Genomic DNA, 22,777 nt, shown 5'->3' with positions numbered 1-22,777 from the left:
AGTAACTGTAATCTGATCGTTTTAAAATGAAATGTAATTTAAAAAGAATTTAAATTTTTTGAATCTGATTATTTACTCAAATGACTACCCTGCACTGTTAATATGTAACTTTAAGGTACTAATATCCACTTAATGTAGTACCTTAGTACCACTAATATCCACTTTTTACCGTTTTTTTTTTTTTTTTTTGGCCTGCTGATTACAAAAACAGTGGCTGTTTTGCTTGAGCATGTCACTTTCTCAAATAATCATAACATTCTTGCTTTCGACAGTCATTTGTATGCTGATGGCATCTTGCATTATCCCTGAATCAGCAGAAAAACTGCCATAAAAACATGAGTCACGTCTCCCTCTGAGTCAGATTATGACTGTTTGTTCAATTCTCAGTCAATTTTCGCACGTATGAATGATTCTGATGCCATTATTTTGTACCTAATCCTGATTTCCTGTGCAGATTGTAAGGTAATTGAATACTCTTTTGTCATTAGAAAAAATAATTGACATTTAACTGCTTTTTTCATACAATTTTCAATTCTTTTAAAACTCAGCAGCAAACAAATTAAGTAATATTAAGCCTTTTTTGATAGTTTTCTTACAGATGCATGGCTGTGTAATTAGAGAGCGGTCAATGGTATTTGAACAGACGCACACAGCTGAAGTAGCTTTTCCAACATTTATCATTTGCAATGCTGAAAAGTTAAACGTGGCAGCCTAATAGGGGCAGCATTAGAGAGAGAAAGTAATTACTGAAAATCTTTGAATTAATCAATTCATTTTTCATGAGACATTTTCCAAGAAAACCCAATTAAACCATCCAAAAAATGCCTCACTATTGGCAATTATTTGCTTAACAATCATGAATGTGCCTTTTTGGGTTTCTGTGTGTGGCATCGCGCGACACCAAAGGTTCAGCTATTGGAAATGCCAGATTCACAGGCGTAATTGTCACCCACTATTCATTTATTCAAACTGAAAAGAGTTTAACAAAGTGATGTGAGCCTTATTCAGCTGGTCATGTGAGGCCACAATGAGGAGGGAATCACCCTTATGCAGAATCAGCTTTTAGACTTGATTTTAAATAGATGTAACACATAAAATAGTATTAATTTCTCTGTGTGTAAAAATTTTGTAATTGGAAAAATTACTGTTTTCCATTTAAAAAATTGTTCACACATTGAGTATTTAGGTTGTCTGATGGCTGAATTCCATATTGGAAAGGAACCGTGATTTTTAGTAATTATAAAATAAATAAATAAATAAATAAAATAAATAAATAAATGCACCAATAAAAAAGATATGTATGATATATTAAAGAAATATAAAAGCAATATTTGACTTTATAACTTACTTATAAAGACAGTCAGTTGTTTGTTTCTGAATGAATCAGTGTCTGTGAACAAATCGACTGACTGAATTCAGAACTCCATACTAGCATATATTTCTGACATATAAATATGGCAAAATAAGAAATGTAGTATCTTAGTATGCAGTTCAGAATTCAATCAGTCATCGTTCACTCCTAAATAATTGTGTTTTTGAATGAATTGGTTGAATGAATTGATTCAGTGATTCACTGATTCACTGGATTATCCAAAAATAAGCACCGTTATATTTATTAATAAATAAATAAATAAAATAATCTAGTGATGCTATATATTTTAATACAGTATGTCTGTATAGTTTTATTTAGTTTAGTTAATTTAAACTAAAGGAAAATTACAAATATTGCCTTGACAACTAGATTAAATAAAATATATTTTTGTGCGTGTGTGTGTGTGTGTGTGTGTTTGTTTGTTTTTTTTCCCAAGTAATGAAAATGTTTTTATAGTTTCAGTTTTAGTTAATGCTAACAATCCTGATATATATTTGAAGAGTTTATTTGCAAAAACAAATGATCAAAAATCATGTTTTTTTTATATGTTGTTTTTATTGTGTTTTATTGCATTAGTTGGCTGTATTTTTCAGTTATTTTTACTTTATATCAAAATTACCCAACTGCAGTTTCACTGAGGTTAATTGGAATGCACAATAAAAAAAAAAAAAAAATTGATTTTTGAAAATGGTTAAAAATGGAGTTATTTGTTTTTGCAAATACTACAAAATGTTATTACAATGGTTTTTATTTTAGTATATTTTAAAATATAAATTATTCCTGTGATGCAAGGCTGAATTTTTCAACATTGATAATAAATCAGCATATTAGAATGATTTCTGAAGGATCATGTGACACTTAAAGGGGTCATCGGATGTTAAGTTCACTTTTACATGTTGTTACTGTGTGTTGGCAGTGTATGTACAAATCTACCCTATAATGATAAAAATCCATGCAGTGGTTTTTAATTAATCTGTAAAAATAATATCCCCTTTTTCAAATCGGGCCGTTCTCAGATGCCTGTCGTTGTGGCATCACACCCACAGAGGACACACCCACGATAGTTGATTGACATGAGCGTTTTACCTCAGATCAGCTGTAACAGTCCGACCTCCATTGTTTCAATGCCGGAGCAGGGATGTAAGTTAGACAAGAATATTTCAGACTGAGTGATTGAGGTGTTGTGTTGCTGGATGTAATTGTCACGAATCTGGTCGGTGTCCCGCTGTCCGCTCACCACCAGATGTCACTCTCGCCCTTTCACACACAGACTGTTGCACCACACCCCGGACTACATTTCCCATCAGCCATTACACTTGACCCACGACCAATCAGCGGCGCTATAAAAGCCCCGGACTTTCCATGCTAGTCACGGATTGTTAGATTGTATTGTTGTTGTGTTAGCGTTCCCTGGTTTCTGGTTCCCGTGTTTTTGACTTCTCGCCTGCTCTTTCGTTTACGTCTGTCTAGCCGCCTGCCTTGGATTATCGCTCTTGTTATCTGGATTATTCTCTCGATCGCCTTTGTTATTCCTGTTTGCTCCCGTCTCGACCTTGCCTGTACGACCATGTCTTTGTCTCATCCCAATAAAGGCTTGCATATGGATCCGCTCGCCTCTCGTCCCTCACTCCGTGTAACAGAACAATCCGTCAACAAGGATCCAGCAGCTCAGAACCCCGCAGTACAGATCATGCTCCTCAAGCAAGGTGAGCGACCAGTTGAAAAGTTTGTCATGGACTTCTACGCATTAGCACAGCAGACTTCGATGAGTGATCTGTGTCTGATGATTTTTCCGTGGAGGTCTCTCTGAACCTTTCGGCTCCTTAATGCCAATGTATCAGCCCCAGTGGACGATAAGCCAATATCTGAACATTGCACTCCAGATCAGCGGTTCCTTGCTCACTGTGGGTGTCGCGGGGAAGCAACGCGACATCGCGGTAACGCCGGCAGCGCAACCGGCCCGTGTAATGGCGGCCGTGCCGGTGCTCGCTCACCAGATGACGGCCGCGCCGGAGCGCGTTCATACCACAGCAGCGACAACAGAGCCTGTGCACAAAGTAGCGGCGACAGCGGTGCCCGTTCACAAAATGGCGGCCGCGTCGGAGCGCGTCCACACAATGGCGGCGACGGCGGAGCCCGCTCACAAGATGGCGGCGATCACAGAGCTCCGTCACGTCACAGCTGCCATACAAAAGCCATTTAAAGGTACAGTTACATTTCCTGAGTCAAGTCAAGTTTCCAAATCGAGTCAAGTTGCAGCTCTGTTTCCTGAGTCCAGTCAAGTTTCTGAGTCAAGCAACATTACAGCTGCTGTTTCTGTGTCAAGTCAAGTTACAGTCATCGTTCCCGAGCCAAGCACTGTCAAGATGGCTGCCACGCCAGAGCCACTGCACAAGATGGTTGCCACGCCAAAGCCTCCGCCTGCTAAAGCCCCGTCAGTCAGGCCGGCGCCCGCTAACGCCACGTCAGCCAAACCACAGCCTGCTCAGGACATCTCCGTCAAGTCACAGCCAGTTCACGCCATGTCTTCTGCTCCTGAGTCTGCACCCATCATGGCCGCCCTCCCTGAAGCAGTTCCCGAGTCAAGCAAAGTCACAGCCGTGGTTCCTGAGTCAAGTCACGTACCGCCTGACATCCCAAGATCGCGGCCTATCATGATGGCACATGTGCTGGATTCACCCCTGATGGCTGTACGGGCAGCTAAAATGGCGCTCCTTCACGTCGCGGCTGCTACCCCAGGGTCAAGTCAAGCTTCCAAGTCCGGTCAAACAACAGAGTCAAGTCAAACCAAAGCTCTTGTTCTCCACGAGTCAAGCCAAGTCACAGCTGTTCCTCATGAGTTAAGTCACGTTACAGCTGTCGTCCCTGAGCCAAGTCACGTCACAGCTGTCGTCCCTGAGCCAAGTCACGTTACAGCTGTTATTCCTGAAGCAAGCCAGGCCTCTGCAGATCCTCGTGAGTCAAGCCTAGTTGTCAGGTCCTGTCATAATGCAGCTTCCGTCTCCAGTCAAGCTTCAGCGCCCAGTCAAGCTTCAGCGCCCAGTCAAGCTTCAGCGTCCAGTCAAGCTTCAGCGTCCAGTCAAGCTTCCAAGTCCCGTCAAGCTACAGCGTCCAGTCAAGCTACAGCGTCCAGTCAAGCTTCCAAGTCCAGTCAAGCTTCCAAGTCCAGTCAAGCTTCCAGGTCCAGTCAAGCTTCCAAGTCGAGCAATGTCAAGGCGGCTGTTCCAGAGTCAAGCCACGCCCCGCCTGACGGCCCAGAGTCAAGCCACGCCCCGCCTGACGGCCCAGAGTCAAGCCACGCCCCGCCTGACGGCCCAGAGTCAAGCCACGCCCCGCCTGACGGCCCAGACTCAAGCCACGTCTCGTCTGGCCACCCAGAGCCTTACCATGACCCGTCTGACGGCCCAGAGTCAGGTCATGCCCAGTCCCCAAGTCAAGTCACATCAGACCCCAAGTCAAGTCACATCTCGTCTGACATCCCAAGACCACAGCCTATCGGGATAGCCAGCGCCCTGGACCCACCACAACCTCCCGCTGCTGCTCTACCCTTAATGGCTATTGCCATCTGGTGTGTGTGGGCTGCACATTGTGCTTCTGGGGTCACGTCTGGTCTCAAGTCTGCTCCAGAGCCCCCGTCTGGTCTCAAGTCTGCTCCAGAGCCCCGTCTGGTCTCAAGTCTGCTCCAGAGCCCCCGTCTGGTCTCAAGTCTGCTCCAGAGCCCCCGTCTGGTCTCAAGTCTGCTCCAGAGGTCCCGTCTGGTCTCAAGTCGGCTCCAGAGGCCTTCCCCGTCGGAGAAGCTGCGCCAATGCCTCCAGAGGTGTCAGCGTCAGCTGTAGAACCTCCTATGGAGGGGGCGTTTCCCTTTGAACTCTCTGCTTCTCCCTTTATTCTGTCTGGCTCCTCTGTCTCTGCTTTCCCCAGGTCCCAGACCAGGACGCAGCCTCCTGTTCCGCCCCGGAGGGCTGCGGTGCCTCCTGTTCCGCCCCGGAGGGCTGCGGCACCTCCTGCTCCACCTCCTGTTCCGCCCCGGAGGACTGCTGCGCCTTCTCCTATTCTGTCTGCCTCCTCTGTCCCTGCTATCCCCAGGTCCCAGACCGTGACGCAGATTCCTGTTTCGCCCTGGAGGGCTGCTCCACCTCCTGCTCCGCCTCCTGTTTCGCCTCGGAGGGCTCCTGCGCCTCCTGCTCCACCCTGGAGGGCGCCCGCGCCTCACGCTCTGCCTCCGGCTCCGCCCTGGAGGGCTCTGGCGTCGCTTGCTCCGCCTCCGGCTCCGCCCTGGAGGTCTCCTGTGCCTCCTGCTCCGCCTCCGGCCCCACCCTGGAGGGTTCCTGCTCTGCCAGTCCTGCCTCAATCACCGGGTCCTCCGCAGGAACCTGGCCCTCCAGCCCTCGCCCTGTCTCACTCCCGCCCCACCGCTTCCCTGGACTGTTACTCTGTTGGAGCGTCTGGAAGCCGCTCCTTGGGGGGGCTATGTCACGAATCTGGTCGGTGTCCCGCTGTCCGCTCACCACCAGATGTCACTCTCGCCCTTTCACACACAGACTGTTGCACCACACCCCGGACTACATTTCCCATCAGCCATTACACTTGACCCACGACCAATCAGCGGCGCTATAAAAGCCCCGGACTTTCCATGCTAGTCACGGATTGTTAGATTGTATTGTTGTTGTGTTAGCGTTCCCTGGTTTCTGGTTCCCGTGTTTTTGACTTCTCGCCTGCTCTTTCGTTTACGTCTGTCTAGCCGCCTGCCTTGGATTATCGCTCTTGTTATCTGGATTATTCTCTCGATCGCCTTTGTTATTCCTGTTTGCTCCCGTCTCGACCTTGCCTGTACGACCATGTCTTTGTCTCATCCCAATAAAGGCTTGCATATGGATCCGCTCGCCTCTCGTCCCTCACTCCGTGTAACAGTAATAATGAACATAGTGGTCGTCATTTACTCCCGACATCTGAGCCACTGAAGATGCAATGGATTACATTTGTTTGTGAAGGGCATGCGCCTCCCGATCTACATAAATGCGTCTATGTTCGAGTGAACATAGGTTTTTTTTATGAATCTTTGCGATCACCTTTCCTAATAATGTGCTAGTTAACAAGTTTAGTGGCTAAACGCGCTAAATGTGGCTAAAGTAAACAGGCTCGTCACTCCACAGAGAGAAGAGAGGGGCGGGGCGAGCAGAGCTCATTAACATTTAAAGCAGCCTCAACCAGAATGAGATGATTTTTGCAGAGCTGATTTTAACAAGGTAAAAAGGGTGTTGTTTTACACAACCATTGAGAATTTTTAAACAAAGAATATTAGAGACTTTTCATTAAGACCCTAAAGAATCATGTCAACTGCCTGGAAAATAGGCATCCGATGACCCCTTTAAAGGAGAAGTCCACTTCCAAAACAAAGATTCACATATAATTTACTCACCCCCTTGTTATCCAAGATGTTCATGTCTTTCTTTCTTCAGTTGTAAAGAAATTATGTTTCTGAGGAAAACATTTCTGCATTTTTCTCCATATAAAGACAAGACGAGCGTTTGGCATTAAAAAGTATAGAAATTGTGTTCTTTTTATTAAAATAACCGTTTGTTTCACTAGATAAGACCCTTCTTCCTTGGCTGGGATTGTTTACAACCGCATTTAAACTGCATTTTGGAAGTTCAAACTCGGGGCACCATATCAGTCCATTATATGAAGAAAAATGATGAAATGTTTTCCTCAAAAAACACAATTTCTTTACGACTGAAGACAGAAAGACATGAACATCTTGGATGACAAGGGGGCGAGTAAATTATTTGTAAATTGTTGTTCTAGAAGTGGAGTTCTCCTTTAAAACTGGAGTAACAGCTGATGAAAATTCGGCTTTGCATCACAGGAATAAATTATATTTTAAAGAATTTTAAAATAAAAACCATTATTTTATATTGCAATAACATTTTGAAATATTACAGTTTTTTCCTGTATTTTTGATCAAATAAATGCAGCCTTGAAGAGCATAAGAACCGTCTTTAAAAACCATTCAAAATCGTACTGATCCCAAACTATACATTTAACATCTAACATTTTCCAGCAACAATATCCATTGCCATGATTTAAGACTGTAGTCATATCAGTCTTACTCCTAGTAGTAAGCAGTAGGGTTCCATCCAAACATAACCTATATTTGTTGTGCCTTCTGCTCTCAAATAAAACTGGAATATAAAGCACAGTGGTTATGCACTCCAAAGCTGTGTATTGTGAAGACGAGGAGTTTCTAAGGCGTGCGATCCTGTGCATCAACTGCACTTAGCTCTTAACACAGAGCGCTGGCAGGAGCCCAGACGCAAGCCGCTATGAGTCACATCTTTAAAAGCTCCGACCGCAGGAGCCAAAAGTAAAAGCTCCCAATATTTGTGATTAAACCGGGATGGACAACGGGTTTGCGAAGCCAAAAAGCCTTTTATTTTTAAAATATTCATCACTCCCAAGCATCTTTAATCCTGTTTCCAGAAGGAAAGGGAGCAGAAGGGTGTTTGTGAAGGAAACAACACCGTAGTCAAACACTTCAGAGCGAGTGTGATCAGAAATGCTGTTTTCTGTACAGTATGCACGGCTGCTGTTCCCTTTGCACTTGTACATTGGTTTAAAAAGAAAAGATAGCACTTAAGCTTTAATCCCATTTACATTTATAGATAATTGATTGCTTCGCTGGATACCAAATGATCGCTCGAGCAGTCCATTAAACGGAAACAGGATTGACATGGCTGTACAAATGGGGTTTGTATCCAGCAAAGGTCGATCGCTAACTCTCGTTCCCAGATGAATGCGACTCCGCTGCATGAAGATGAATCTAACCTTGTGGATTTTACAGATCCGCACCTATGTAAACAATGAGATGCGATTAGCTGCATACCAACGCGGCAGCATTCAAAACGCATGCGAAAGCCCTGGAGAACATACTAAAAAACACTTTTGTTAAATTGCCAGAATGCGGTCGTAATTGAGGCGCGTAAAAGGACGTGCAGAACAAGGAAATTAGCAAGAGATTACGCATTTGAAATGCTGCTTGAAGTCTAGATCCGTCCTCTCTCAACACGGCTGTAAACATGCAAAAAGTGGCAATTTGTTCAACACAATAGAGCCGTACGCTCATTTAAACGCTTCTAAGACAACATTTTCACTACTTTATTTCCATAAGTAATTAGGCAAACTGAGCCTTGGAGTTGTTCTGTGGGCCCTTTATGTGGGACCCCCTGCTTAGCAAATTTGCATAATCGTTTTTTTCATTTAGGGTGTACAGTGGCGCCAAAAGATATTTGAACACAGAAGTTATACTTAAAAATATATGAATGTTTTTGAATTGAATAAAAAGTAAAATAAAAATACAGGAGCACAAGCACATTTATATATATTATTATTATTATTTATTTTGCAATATAGTGTTTGCTGTATAGGGCTGATTCATACATATTAAAAATACATATATTTTTACTTAATATTATCATATTAATTGTTAAATATTGAGTAATATTAAAAAATTATCAAATATGTTAAATAATATTTTATAATCATGTGGTAATAATAGTCATTGAATACTATTTAATAATTATTATTGAATAATACGATATATAATAAATAATTTTTAATTTTTAGTTGGACTATAAAATATTATAATATTACTATTATAACATAAAAATATGGTGCCATCTCCATGCCTACATTCAGATACCATTACACTTATTTTTAATAATAATAATAATAAATAATAATAAAAATGATAAGCAACAATAATAAAGTTCATCTTAAATTATATATATAGAGAGATAATTTTTAATTTTTTTAATATAATTGTTTTCCCAATAACAATAAAATTACTACTACTACTACTACTAACTAAAAATAAAATCGAATTAAAATATTAACAAAAATTATAATATATCAGCAATAAAATAACTAATATATATTACTATAACTTGTTGCATTATATTGTTTGATTTATTCACACATTATTTCACGCCATGTTAAAAATACATATATATTATGTGTAATATTATCATACTTAATATTATCATATTAAATATGTAATATTTTTAAGTGTTAAATATGCAATAATATTTAATTGAATCATTGAATATTTAACAATTAATTAATATTATTTTATAAATAAATACTAAATAATTCTAAATTAATATTATTAAATAATATTATATATTATTAAATAATATTAATTGAATCATATTTAGAATTTATTTTTAGAAGAAAATTAGCAGCAGTAGTAGTTTTAGTTTATTTTTTTAGTTGTAAAATATTAATATTAATGTTACAACATTAATAATATATATATATATATATATATGTATACACTACCGTTCAAAAGTTTGGGGTCAGTACATTTTTATTGTTTCTTTTTTTTTCTTTTTTTTTTTAAGAAATTAATACTTTTATTCACCAAGGATGTATTAAGTTAATAATTAAAAGTTTATTAAAAGTTAATAATAAATAATTTACATTGTTATAAAATATTTATATTTTGAATAAACACTGTACTTTTTAAACTTGTTATTCATGAAAGAATCCTTAAAAAAAAAATTACAGGTTCCAAAAAATATTTGGCAGCACAACTGTTGATATTATCCAACATTGATCATTCTAATAATAAATCCGCATATTAGAATGATTTCTGACGGATCATGTGACACTTAAGACTGGAGTAACAGCTGATAAAAATTCAGCTTTTCATCACAGGAATAAATTCTATTTTAAAGTATGTTAAAATAAAAAACATTATTTTATATTGTAAAAACATTTTGCAATATTACTGTTTTTTTCTATATTTTTAATCAAATAAATGCAGCCTTGATGAGCATAAGAGACTTCTTTAAAGACTATTACAAGTCTTACTGACCCCAAACTTTTGAACGGTAGTGTGTATATATATATATATATATATATAATTATTTATTTTATATAACACTAGTAAAGTTGTTCGGGACTTTTTTCTTTCTTTATTCATTCATTCATTTATTCATTTATATTTAAACATTTAAATATTTAAATACGTTAAATAATATTTTATAATCAATTAATATTATTCAGTATATAAAAAATTAATCATTCTTTAATAATATTTATTTATTCATTCTGTTTTTTTTTTTTTTTAATTCATTGTGGTGTTTGCATCTGCCCAAAACCATCCAGGTATTTGCAAGGCTGTTTTTTTTTTACATTTTTGTAGGTTGAAAATGATAAAACAATAGATCAGGTGTTAAAAACTGAAAACAAAAAGCATTGAGTGACTTTTACATTGACAAAATGTTTGTTTGCAGTTGGAGGAACAAGCTGATAGTTAATGTGATTTTGTACATCCAATAAAAAACACCAAAACACTGAGAAAAAATGAAGAAAATTGAATTTAGTGGCTTTATTGAACAAGATATTTATGTGAAGCCTTGGTAAACCGTGTGCTTTTGACTCCACGTGTCCGTACATTGGAGCATGACGTCTTGTAGACACTTCATGCCCCCATTTTAATATTTTACGCAAGTATAATTTATTTAAAAATGACCTGACAACACACCCACATGTCTGTCTGCCTTCACACTAATGCAGTGCATGCATTTTTAAGTGTTCAAACACTTTTTGTGGAGCTTACAAATGGCGAATGCTGAATGAAATCGGGATGGGAAACGGAAGCAAACGCACAAATGGAGTGCCATTACAGACACACACTCCTCTGCCCACTTCCTGAAGTCAATTTCATAAACATATCTCAGTCGCCGTCATTGCAACTGGAAGGCAGGGCCGTATTTAATCTGACAAGCGTTGGTCGTAAATCGATCTGTCTTCTGTTGGGTAATGCAGCACAATCCAATTGCGGCCTGCTGGAACACGCAGCATGTCTCTGGACGACGCGGCGTTTGCATGGCGTTTGCATGCGCGGGTTTTAACGCGATCGGTTTAGAGAGTTCACAGATGGCCACGGCGCTGCTAATCAATCGCAGCAGATTGCATTTCTGTTCTCTTAATCGCTCAGAGGAACCTGTGCCTGTGATGATGTCATTTAAGACATTTAAAGGTGTAATTGACAAAAGCGTTATATCAGTCCCTGTTCACATTAGCATGTGCATCATTAGATATGCCACACCAATCATTGCATTGCGGAATGCATTTATCATTAGTTTTTCTTTCATTTGTTATGATGCTTTTAGATAATCCAGTGAAATTACTTTATGCTTTTTGTTTATATTTTAGTTAGTTTAGATTTTATTTTTAGTTATTAGTAGTAGTAGTAGTAGTAGTAATTTTATTGTTGTTGTTGAAAAAAAAAATATATCTAAATGAAAATATAAATGTAGTGGCGTCTGTATATGCCATCCATTTCATGTTATAACGTTAATATTTTGAATCAGATTTTATATTTACATGTTCTGTTTTTTATTTTAGTTAAAGTTTTAGTAAACTTGTGTGTTTATTTTTATTAGATTTTTTTTGTTTGTTTTTATTTCCATATACTTTTTAGTAAGTTTATTTGCATTACAGGTTGCTATTATCATTAGTTTTTCTTTCAGAACTAAGTTCATTTGTATCATACATTAATGTACATATAGTTATATGTATCAGTTATTTTATCGCTGATATACTATTACAATTTTTTGTTAATATTTTAAATAGATTTTATTTCAAGGTTGTAGTAGTAGTAGCAATTTTCTTGTTGGAAAAAAAAAGTACATCTAAATTGAAATATAAATTTAGTGCCGTTTAAATAAAGGCATGTATATGGCATCATTTTTATGTTAGAAAATTAATATTTAGTTAACGTTTTAGTTAAAAATTTTAGTAAACTTGTGTTTTTGTCATTTTTATTATTATTATTATTATTTTAATTTTTATTTATTTATTTATTTTTTATTTCCATATAGGTTTTAGTAAGTTAATTTGCATTACAGGTTGCATTTATCATTAGTTTTTCTTTTAGAACTAAGTTTATTTGTATTATATATTTAATATACATATAGTTATATGAATCAGTTATTTTATCACTGATATACTATTAAAACATTTTGTTAATATTTCAATTAGATTTTATTTCAGGGTAGTAGTAGTAGTAGGAGTAGTCATTTTTTTGTTGTTGGAAAAAAAATTACATCTAAATTGAAATATAAATTTAGTGGCGTCTAAATAAAGGCAAAAATTAGTATTTTTAATCAGATTTTATATTTACATTTTCAGTTTTTTAATTGTAATTTTAGTTAAAGTTTCAGTAAACTTGTGTTTTTGTCATTTTATGCCTGTATAGTTTTTATGAAGTTTAAGTTTTAAGTTATTCAATAGTAGTAGTAGTATATATAACCAATAGTATATTGGTTATATATATATATATATATATATATATATATATATATTCTACTTTTTTTTTAATAGAGTCTAAATAGACATTCATATTGAATTATTTTGTTATAATATTAATATTATTAATATTAGTATTTTATAGTATTTAACTATAATAAATATTAGTACAATTTCAATTTTCTAAATTAATAATATGAATAATGTAGTAAATAATATTATTAATGTTATTAATATTTTTAATCAGATTTTATTTTTACATCTTGTTTTTTATTTTATTTTAGTTAGTTTTAGTAAATATATTTTAAAATGTAATTTATTCCTGTGATGCAAAGCTGAATTTTCAGCTTCATTACTCCAATCTTCAATGTCACACGATCCTTATGATGAGCTTTTGAAATTACTTTTTAAAATATATTAAAATAAAAAACAGTTTTAAACATAAATTTAAATGCACTGTATTTTTAACAAATAAATGCAACCTTGGGATAAATGCAATAAATGCAACTTCTTTCAAAAACACTAACATTTTTTTGATGTTTTTAATAAAAGTGTTTGCAAGATGTTTAATAAAGGTGTTTGCAAATGATGCAAACTATTCCTGTGGTGTAGTTTAAGGCAATAAAGGTGCAATTGAGAATACTCATATCAGCTCGTGCGTCATTAGCGTGTTGTGCATTAGATATGCCACACCAATCATTGCAATGCAATCTGGGTTTATGTCAAGTAGTGTTTCAGCTATTTTCTTTCAGAACGGACTTCATTTGCTCCTAATAAACTAGATGCTAAGCATCAACCTGTGCAGTTGGTTGTTCGTGAACTTACCTGCTTATCTCACGCATTATTGCGCATTATTGCCGGTTGCGCTTCCTTTAAAACAGTCTGGAGCTAATATTACTTAATTAGCACATAATTATATACAATTCAAGGCAGTGGTGAGGCAGAGGTTGGGATGGTGGAAGCCAAACGCACGGTATCAGCAAAATGGCTGTAATGCAATAAGTGGTCTCCACTTAATGGAGTCAAGCCCTCCATTTAAGAGAATAAAAGCAGTGGTATGTAAGCGCTTTCTCTCTGGAGCCCGGGACGGCATATAAATCAGCTGTACAGAGCGGCCCGCCGACCGCTGCCGTGTTTAGATGCTGCTTATGAAGATGCGGCCATCACAGATGTCATGTCCGTGTGTGTGTGTCTGTGTGTGTGTGTGTGTGTGTGTGTGTGTGTGTTTGTGCTAAACCGTGTTTGTGCCGTGATTTCTGTGCTTTAAATGTCAAACGTACTGCAGTTTGGCCCGCTATCCTTGATTTGCCAGCGACAACACACACACACACACACACACACACACACACACAGATGGAAGAATGGAAACAGTCTGCCAAATCCGCAGCAGTGACTTTTATTTATTTATTTATTATTTGCAGTACACTTTACAAATGTTTTGCTTCATTTGGTAAGACCTACCACACTTGGTTTATTATGGTATGATTACAATATGTTTTTACAATATTAATTTCAAATTCAATAGTAGTATTAATAATAATAAATATAATGAATGTTATTTATTTTAGGGGGGCATTTAAATGGTGTCTAAATGTAAGCATGAATATAAAATAATAGTATTTTATAGTATTTCAAATTATTTATTAATTCTTTTCTAATTATTAGTACTTCTAATTATAATAATAATAATAATAAATAAAAACAATAATAATTTCTTAATAATATAATTAATCTTACTAATATAATTGAATATAATATAATTACTAGAAGTGAATCAACATGTCTAAATTATACAGCAACAAAGTATTTTTAAAGCCTTTTAAATTCGTTTTGGGGTAATTTTGTAAATGATGCATTATTTACAGGGTAATAAGTGGTTTGGTTTTTTATTTTAATTTAAATGTTATGATTTTATATTTTATTTTATTTTACATTTTATGATTTTATATTTTATTTATATATATATATACATATATGTATTTTATAGTATTTCTATAGTATAGTATTTTCTAATTATTTCTAATTATTAAACACTTTTATTATTATTTTAAACACAATTATTATTATTTTCTAAAACAATAACGTTATGGTAATAATAATCATCATCATTTATGAATAATAATGCATAATATATGCAGAATGCATATTTTTTAAATTATATATATATATAGTATATAGTATTTATTAATTATTTTCTAATTAGTTCCAATTATTAGTACTTCTAATGATTACTATTATTATTTTCAAGAATAATATTATGTAAAAAATAATAATAATATTTTTAGATTTTATCATATCTTAATAATTGATCAAATTGATAGAAGTGAATCAACATGTCTACATTATACAGCAACAAAAGTATTTTTAAGGTTTCTAATTATTTAATTGTGGGGTATTTTTAATTATTTTACAAATTATATATTCATGTTTAAATAACATTTACTCACAATTATGCTTTTAGTCATTTTAGGATAATATAATAAGATATAATAATAAGATTTTTTAATTTAAATTTTCATGATTTTTTGATTTAATGTTTTGAAACATAATTTAATGGTTTGAAATATATATACATAATAGTATTTTATAATATTTCTAATTATTTATTAATTATTTTCTGATAATTTCTAGTTATCCAGCAACAAAAGTCATTTTTAAAGTCAGTTTAAGGAACCTAAAAATGTAAAAATAAATAAATAAATAATATATATATATTTTTATATATATATATATAATAATAAAATGTTTATTAGTATTACAACATTAAATTGCCATTATTTACTCACATCTTTATGCATTTCATGACTTCATGTCTTTATTTATTTTAGGATAATAAATATTATTTTATCTTTTCTTCGGCAGAACACAAAAGCATTTACAGAGCAGAACATTATTACAACCTTTCCATATACGTATACGTTCCTCACAAAAAGCTGTCATATGATTTAGTACAAAATGTGCATCACTGATACAGTTATTGTCCTGAACTGTACTGAAACAACACTGAACTGAATTCTTTCTATTATAGAATTATACAATAATAAAACTTGTTTTTTTTTGTTTAATGTGAAGCTGCTGAAACAATCTGTATAAATGTAACTTGACCAAATATATTTAGTTTTAGCACAAATTTTCATTTCGGGTGCGCCGTCCCTTTAAGACAAGCAGCGCACATGTTCGCCCGCTGTTTTACGCCGTAGTAGGCATATCATTTTCATTCAGTGTTTGTATTGCAGCATCACTGTCGTCCGATACAAAGCACGTTTGACGTGTTACAATAGCTCTTTGCGCAAGCGGTAAAACGGTTCGTTCGTGAGCCCTGGTTACCCTGATGATGAACTCTAAATGATGTTATCACATTCTGCATTCCAAAGGTACTAATTACAGCCAAATTAGACTCAAAGGAGTAATTAGGGTTTCTTTTGTGAAGGTTGTTGGAGGGAAAAAATCTGAATGTGAATGTGATGTTAATTACCGAAACCGTAACACCCTTTCAGCGTGATCTTCTGATCTTGACGCCACGTCTAATGTTATTAGCATTCCCCACCGTCTTCCACCTGGCAGATGCGTTTCCTGTTATTTGCGAACGCTGGTTGTATTGGCACCGTTGAGGAGAGCGAGCGGGTGGCCGGCTTGCCAATCTCATTCCATTTGCTGTGTGTTAAACTTTTGATTGGCCTGTTGCTGCAAATGGAGAATGTATTTATGGGGTTGATTGCGGAGCTCATGGGCCTCTTACGAGAGAGGGGAACTCATTTGCAGTCCACTGAAAATACATTTCACACACTTTAGATAGATTTTATTTGTGTGCACTGCTCTCGCTTGGACACTGACACATTTTAAGGGTGCGTTTACACTAAGGGACAGATCCATATCTGTTTTTTCCTGTCGATTTAGGTTCTTTCAAGACATGATGTCTTCACACTGCCAAAAAATATAATAACAGCCAACAACCAGCAAATGGCTAAGACTAAGAATAATAATAATAAAAAAATTAAATTAATAAATAAAAATAAAAAATAATTATTATTATTATTAATATTTTTAAAACATTGACAACAGAAATCACTGTGGAATTTATTATTATTATTATTATTATTATCATCATTTTGCTGATGTCCCAGTAGAATAATTTGTTGTATAATATAATTTATGTATGTATGTTTATGTTCTAGGTAAAATATATTTTTTATATATATATTTATATATGTTTATTTTATATACAGTTGAATTTTTAGATTTATTTAGTTTTTTAATTTAGATTTTGATTTTTTTATATATTTTAAATATATTTCAAGTTTATTTTTTTTATATTATATTATTATTTTGGTGACAGCAGAAATTATTGCATTATTATTGTTGTTGTTGTTATTGTTATTTTGAATATTTTTTAAATAATATTATTGATGATGACAAAAATCACTGTGGAATTTATTATTATTATTATTATTATTATTACTATTATTATTATTTTGCTGATGTCCCAGTAGAATAATTCTGTGTATAATGATATAATATATTTTATATATTTATATATATTAATTTTATATTCAGTTAAATGTAGATTTATTTTGTTTTTTAATTTAGATTTAGATTTTATTTTATTTTATATTTTAAATATATTTTGATTTTTTTTATATTGCTGACAGTAGAAATTATTTCATTACTATTATTATTATTATTACTACTATTATTATTATTTTGCTAATGTCCCAGTAGAATAATTCTACGTACAATGATATAATATTTTTTATATGTATTTTATATACAGTTGAATATAGCTTTATTTCATATTTTTTATTATTTATATTTATTATTATTATTTATTATTATTTCAATTTATATATATATATATATATATATATATGTGTGTGTGTGTGTGTGTGTGTGTGTGTGTTTTTAATATTGGTGACAGCAGAAATTGTTGCATAATTATTATTATTATTTTAATTATTATTATTTATTATTATTGGAAAATAATTTTGTTGATTTTTTTTATGTGCAATAATTATATATTTATCATTTTATTTAGCATTTTTATATACAAGTAGGTTTATGTTGTTATATTAAGTGGAGCAAAAACAGATGTAAATCCACTTTCCAATGACAGTGTGAATGCAAAAAGAACTTTTATTTTGTGTTGTTGTTGTTTGTTTTTCTTTTAGTTTTTGGTCCAGTTAGAGAAGTAGTTAGAGGAGTTTTTTTTTGTTTTGTTTTGTTTTTTAATAATGCAAGTACATGTGACAATGTGACAGTATTTACATGTGACAAATACAGAATCACCCAGACACACAACTTTTTTCATACTACGATTTGTTCTGAAAAAAATGGAATGATTGCAATGGAATAACTGATGAAATGACTCATTAATAAACTGCAACACCACATACGAGATCCAGCTGTCATCCTTGACCCAACAGCAAATCTCTCTCTGCAATCCAGCATTAATGCTAACCGTGTTCCTCTCTGTGTTTTTTCTCTCTCTCAGGCCCCTCAACAGATGGGCACATTGGCGTTCTACAGGTATGAGCAGCCCATCGTGGACTACTGCCAGGCTCACCAGCCCCTGCACATGAACAGGGGCTTCGAGCCCCCGTCCCAGGCCCTCGAAGGGCTGGGGGCACGAGAACGCTGCGCCGTCCCATCCGCTGGCCTCCTTCCTTCCGTGCCTGCAGCCCCTCTGTCAGACATCCGCACCCTACCGCAGTGAGCCGGAGATGGACTCGTCCCTGTCGTCCGCTCGTCCCCGGAGGGCGTACGCTCTACCCCCGACATGACCCATCGCCAGACCGAATCACAGATATATGGGACAGCGTGATGGACTACAGACTCTCAGGAGAGGACTCTGTCTTTGTCGTGAATTCGCAGGAATCGTCATAGTGGTGTACGATCGATGTGTTTGGAATAATCAAACAGGAGGCAAAAAAGCATTTTATCCCGATATTTTGTGAGCTCAACCCTGCGTCATGCTAACGTCTCAAATGAGAAATAAATATCAAATTTTACTGACTCAACAGCACGCATACTCATAAAATCCAAGTTCTCCCATAACCAGAAGCAATTAAACATAAACCAGCGATTCGAGGAATTTCTGAGCATCAAAATCTCTTTCATCTCTTTCTAATAAAGTCTTTCGGAAGGACTCCTGCCCTGTGAAGTCAGCGATAATTGCTTGATATAAAATTGCCCAAATTTAATTCCTCAAGGTGAGCTGGCATCGTTCGGCATTACGATGAAAGAGCCCATCGTGCCGTGCCGGTTTTACTCTGAATATCACTGACAGCTGTGACATCATTTATCAGTGCTGTTTTACACCGACCGTGGAAAATGTCTGACACAATCAGTGAGGTTTTCATGTTGAGTTTCCTTTTTAGTTTGAGGGTGTTAACAGCTGGGTCATTCCTGTTAGGCCTCACTGAACTGTTAAAAAGAAATACAACGTGTGGGTATTTAACAAAGTCAAGATCAGGCACTTAAGCTTAATTTTAACATGATTATCGCAACATCATGGTGAAAAAGTGTCCATGATATAACACAGTTTTTTCTGATTCAATCAATAAGGATGTTGTTTTCCCTACAAATGATGTCAAGCATTTTACCAACAACTAAGACACAATTAAAATGTCCAGCATAGCAGGAATGACCCACATTTGTTCTTGAAGCCTGTTGGCCGTATCCTACTGTATCTTAGGGTCACTATACTTCGTCTTTTTTATTTCTAAATTGCCTAAAATGTCTGAGTTTTGGCTTTGTTTTGCTTTTGTTTTCATATTTGCTGAAGGTAATGACTGAAAAGAGGGCATTGTACAGTTGAGGTCAAAAGTTTATGTACACTATGCAGAATCTGCAAACAAGGGATCATACAAAATGCATGTTATTTTTTATTTAGTACTGACCTGAATAAGATATTTCACACAGAAGACATTTACATATAGTCCACAAGAGAAAATAATAGCTGAATTTATAAAAATGACCCCATTCAAAAATTTACATACACTTGATTCTTAATACAGTGTTGTTCCTGAATGATCCACAGCTGTGTTTTTTTCTTTAGTGATAGTTGTTCATGAGTCCCTTGTTTGTCCTGAACAGTTAAACTGTCTGCTGTTCTTCAGTTCTTCCCACAAATTCTTTGGTTTTTCAGCATTTTTGTGTATTTGAACCCTTTCCAACAATGACTGTATGATTTTGAGATCCATCTTTTCAGGACAACTGAGGGACTCATATGCAACTATTACAGAAGGTTCGAAGGAAAAATAATGCATTAAGAGCCGGGGGGTGAAAACTTTTGAAAAGAATGAGAATGTGTGCATTTTTCTTATTTTGCCTAAATATCATGGTTTTTTTTCAGAGCTACAGAAGATACTGACATGTTTCCCAGAAAACAAATTTACCTTGATCTTCAAATTCCAAAAGTTTTCACCCCCGGCTCTTAATGCATTGTGCTTCCTTCTGGAGCATCAGTGAGTGTTTGAACCTTCTGTAATAGTTGCATATGAGTCCCTCAGTTGTCTCAAAATCATGCAGTCATTGTTGGAAAGGGTTCAAATACACAAAAATGCTGAAAAACCAAAGAATTTGTGGAACCTGAAGGATTTTTATGAAGAACAGCAGGCAGTTTAATTGATCAGGACAAACAAGGGACTCATGAACAACTATCACTAAACAAAAAAACACAGCTGTGGATCATTCAGGTAACAACACAGTATTAAGAATCAACTGTATGTAAACTTTTAAACGGGGTCATTTTTATAAATTCTAAACTATTATTTTCTCTTGTGGACCATATGTAAATGTATTTTACGTGAAATATCTTATTCAGGTCAGTACTAAATAAAAAATAACATGCATTTTGTATAATCCCTCTTATTTTGGTAGAATAATTAACATTTTGCAGATTCTGCAAGTTGTAAACTTTTGATTTCAGCTGTACATAATCAACCAATCATGGTGTGCGAGAGGCGGGATTTACAAAGAACAGTCAAAGCAATCCAAATACATCAACAGGAAAACAAAGCCAAAACCTGCACATTTTAGAAATCAAAAGAGGATATATGGTCACCCTACCTTTATATACCCATTAAGAAAGTGGATGTATGTTGTGGTGTACTACGTTAGTACCATAAACTGTATCTTCATTATCATCTTGCACCTCTGTCCTGGTAACATCGTCTATTGGACATCGTCTATGGTCCCGTATTTCGGAGATTCATGGATGCTCTGTTAATTGACATGGAAATAGATTACTTTTCTGTTTTGCCACAACTCACATTCCAGCTGGAACTGTACAAAAAAAAAGACAGTGGGAGTGACTATAAAGTGAACGAAACACTTCCCAGACTGGACTACTTGTCTTGTACATATTATGTAAATTAAAACAAGGATGTCTTTGCTTCTACAGAAACACAATCTTGTTACCTAGAAGAGGAGCCTTATCTTTAATCCAGGAGGAAGCGTACATGCATTGGATGTGTGTGTGTGTGTGTCAGAGTGAGAAAGTGTGTGTGCTAGTGTGGATGCATGAAAGTGTGAATGGAAAAAGACAGAGAAGATGGCTGTGTTAGAATATTAGCCTGCTGTTTGAAAAGAACTTTGGTTTGGTTAAAAAAAAAAATTACTTTCCTTTGCGATTTTACATAATTGCAACATATGTTCGATGCATCTGTCAGGTGGGACGGTGCGTCAAACACCTGTCCTCCAATAATGATTACAGTGATTTTCCAACCAAATGTTTTTATACCAGTATTTATGTGAGGAAAAAAAAAGATGATAACTAGTATATACTTTTACGTTTTGCGTTCTCCCGACCCCCTTCGATGCAATACTTGCGTCTGTGGAACGGAATGACCAGTTTCTGTTCTGATGCCAAGATTGTGATGATTATTTTAAGCATTTGACTGTGTTTCCCTGTATCTTAGCAATGAGGTCGAAATATTTCATTTTGTCTATTCAACAGTTATAAAGCGTAAATTTGTTTTTTTAATATGTCTGATTGTCTCTTATTTTCTGTTGAACTGGTACCATGCACAACGTGCCGTTTACACGTTACATTCGTATGCCGTTAAACAGCTTGTTGTTTTTTTGCCGTCTGACGTCATGAGTACCATGTTTTTAAGACGCAACTTCGACCAGAAACTGACATTAAATAAGTATTTAAAATGTCGCACTAAATAAACGTAGACTTCATATTTCAAGCCACAAAAATAGTTTTTTAAACCATTTTTAAATCCATGGATTATGTGTATTAATGTCAGAGATGATGTATGAGAGATTCACACAAAAAGGATAAATTCTGTTATCATTTATTTTCCTAAACCTTTACAACTTTTGTGTAACTTTTGTTAACCAAATATTGCAAGCTAGAAAGAAAAACAGGGGTTTACTTGAGATTTTTAGATCAATGGATCAGAAAACAATACCAGTCAAAAGTTTTTGAACAGTAAGATTTTTAATGTTTCTCTTTTGCTCACCGAGCCTGCATTTATTTGATCCAGAGTACAGCAAAAACAGTAACATTTTTAAATATTTTTACTATTTAAAATAACTGTTTTCTATTTGAATATACTTTAAAATGTAATTTATTTCTGTGATTTTTTTAGCATCATTACTCCAGTCTTCAGTGTCACATAGTCCTTATAAAATCATTATAATATTCTAATTTGCTGCTCAACAAAACATTTATTATTATTATGTTGAAACAGCTGAGTAGATTTTTTCAGGTTTCTTTGATGAACAGAATGATTAAAAGATCAGCATGTATCTGAAATAAAAAGCTTTTGTAATATTATACACTATGCCATTCAAAAGCTTGGAGTCAGTTTAATTATTTTTTTATTATTATTATTTTATTTATTTGTTTATTTTTTGGGAAGGACATTATAGAAATTAACACTTTTATTTAGCAAGGATGCTTTAAATTGATCAAAAGTGATAAAGACATTTCAGATAAGTGCTGTTCTTCTGAATATTCTATTTATCAAAGCAACCTGAAAAAAATCTTCTCAGCTGTTTTCAACATAATAATAATAAATGGTTTTTAAGCATCAAATCAGCATATTAGAATAATTTCTGAAGGATCATGTGACTGGT

At 35.0% G+C, this 22,777-nt stretch overlaps 1 protein-coding gene across 3 annotated transcripts in view; it reads left to right on the top strand.

Moving 5' to 3' along the window:
- Positions 1–18,898, top strand: part of LOC127170119 (leucine-rich repeat transmembrane neuronal protein 4) — a 197,283-nt gene extending 178,385 nt beyond the window's left edge. For 2 of the 3 annotated variants that reach the window (XM_051117912.1, XM_051117911.1), the window contains one exon: positions 18,177–18,898. In XM_051117912.1, the coding sequence (XP_050973869.1) occupies positions 18,177–18,398 (222 nt within the window). In that variant the 3' untranslated portion in view covers positions 18,399–18,898. The remainder of the gene's footprint in view (positions 1–18,176) is intronic. The other variant, XM_051117913.1, reaches the window with a different exon arrangement.
- The last annotated feature ends 3,879 nt before the right edge of the window (positions 18,899–22,777 follow it).

The sequence above is a fragment of the Labeo rohita genome, chromosome 8, assembly GCF_022985175.1.
Source record: "Labeo rohita strain BAU-BD-2019 chromosome 8, IGBB_LRoh.1.0, whole genome shotgun sequence".
In the NCBI taxonomy this organism is placed as follows: Eukaryota; Metazoa; Chordata; class Actinopteri; order Cypriniformes; family Cyprinidae; genus Labeo; species Labeo rohita.
This window is presented reverse-complemented; position numbering and strand designations above follow the sequence as displayed.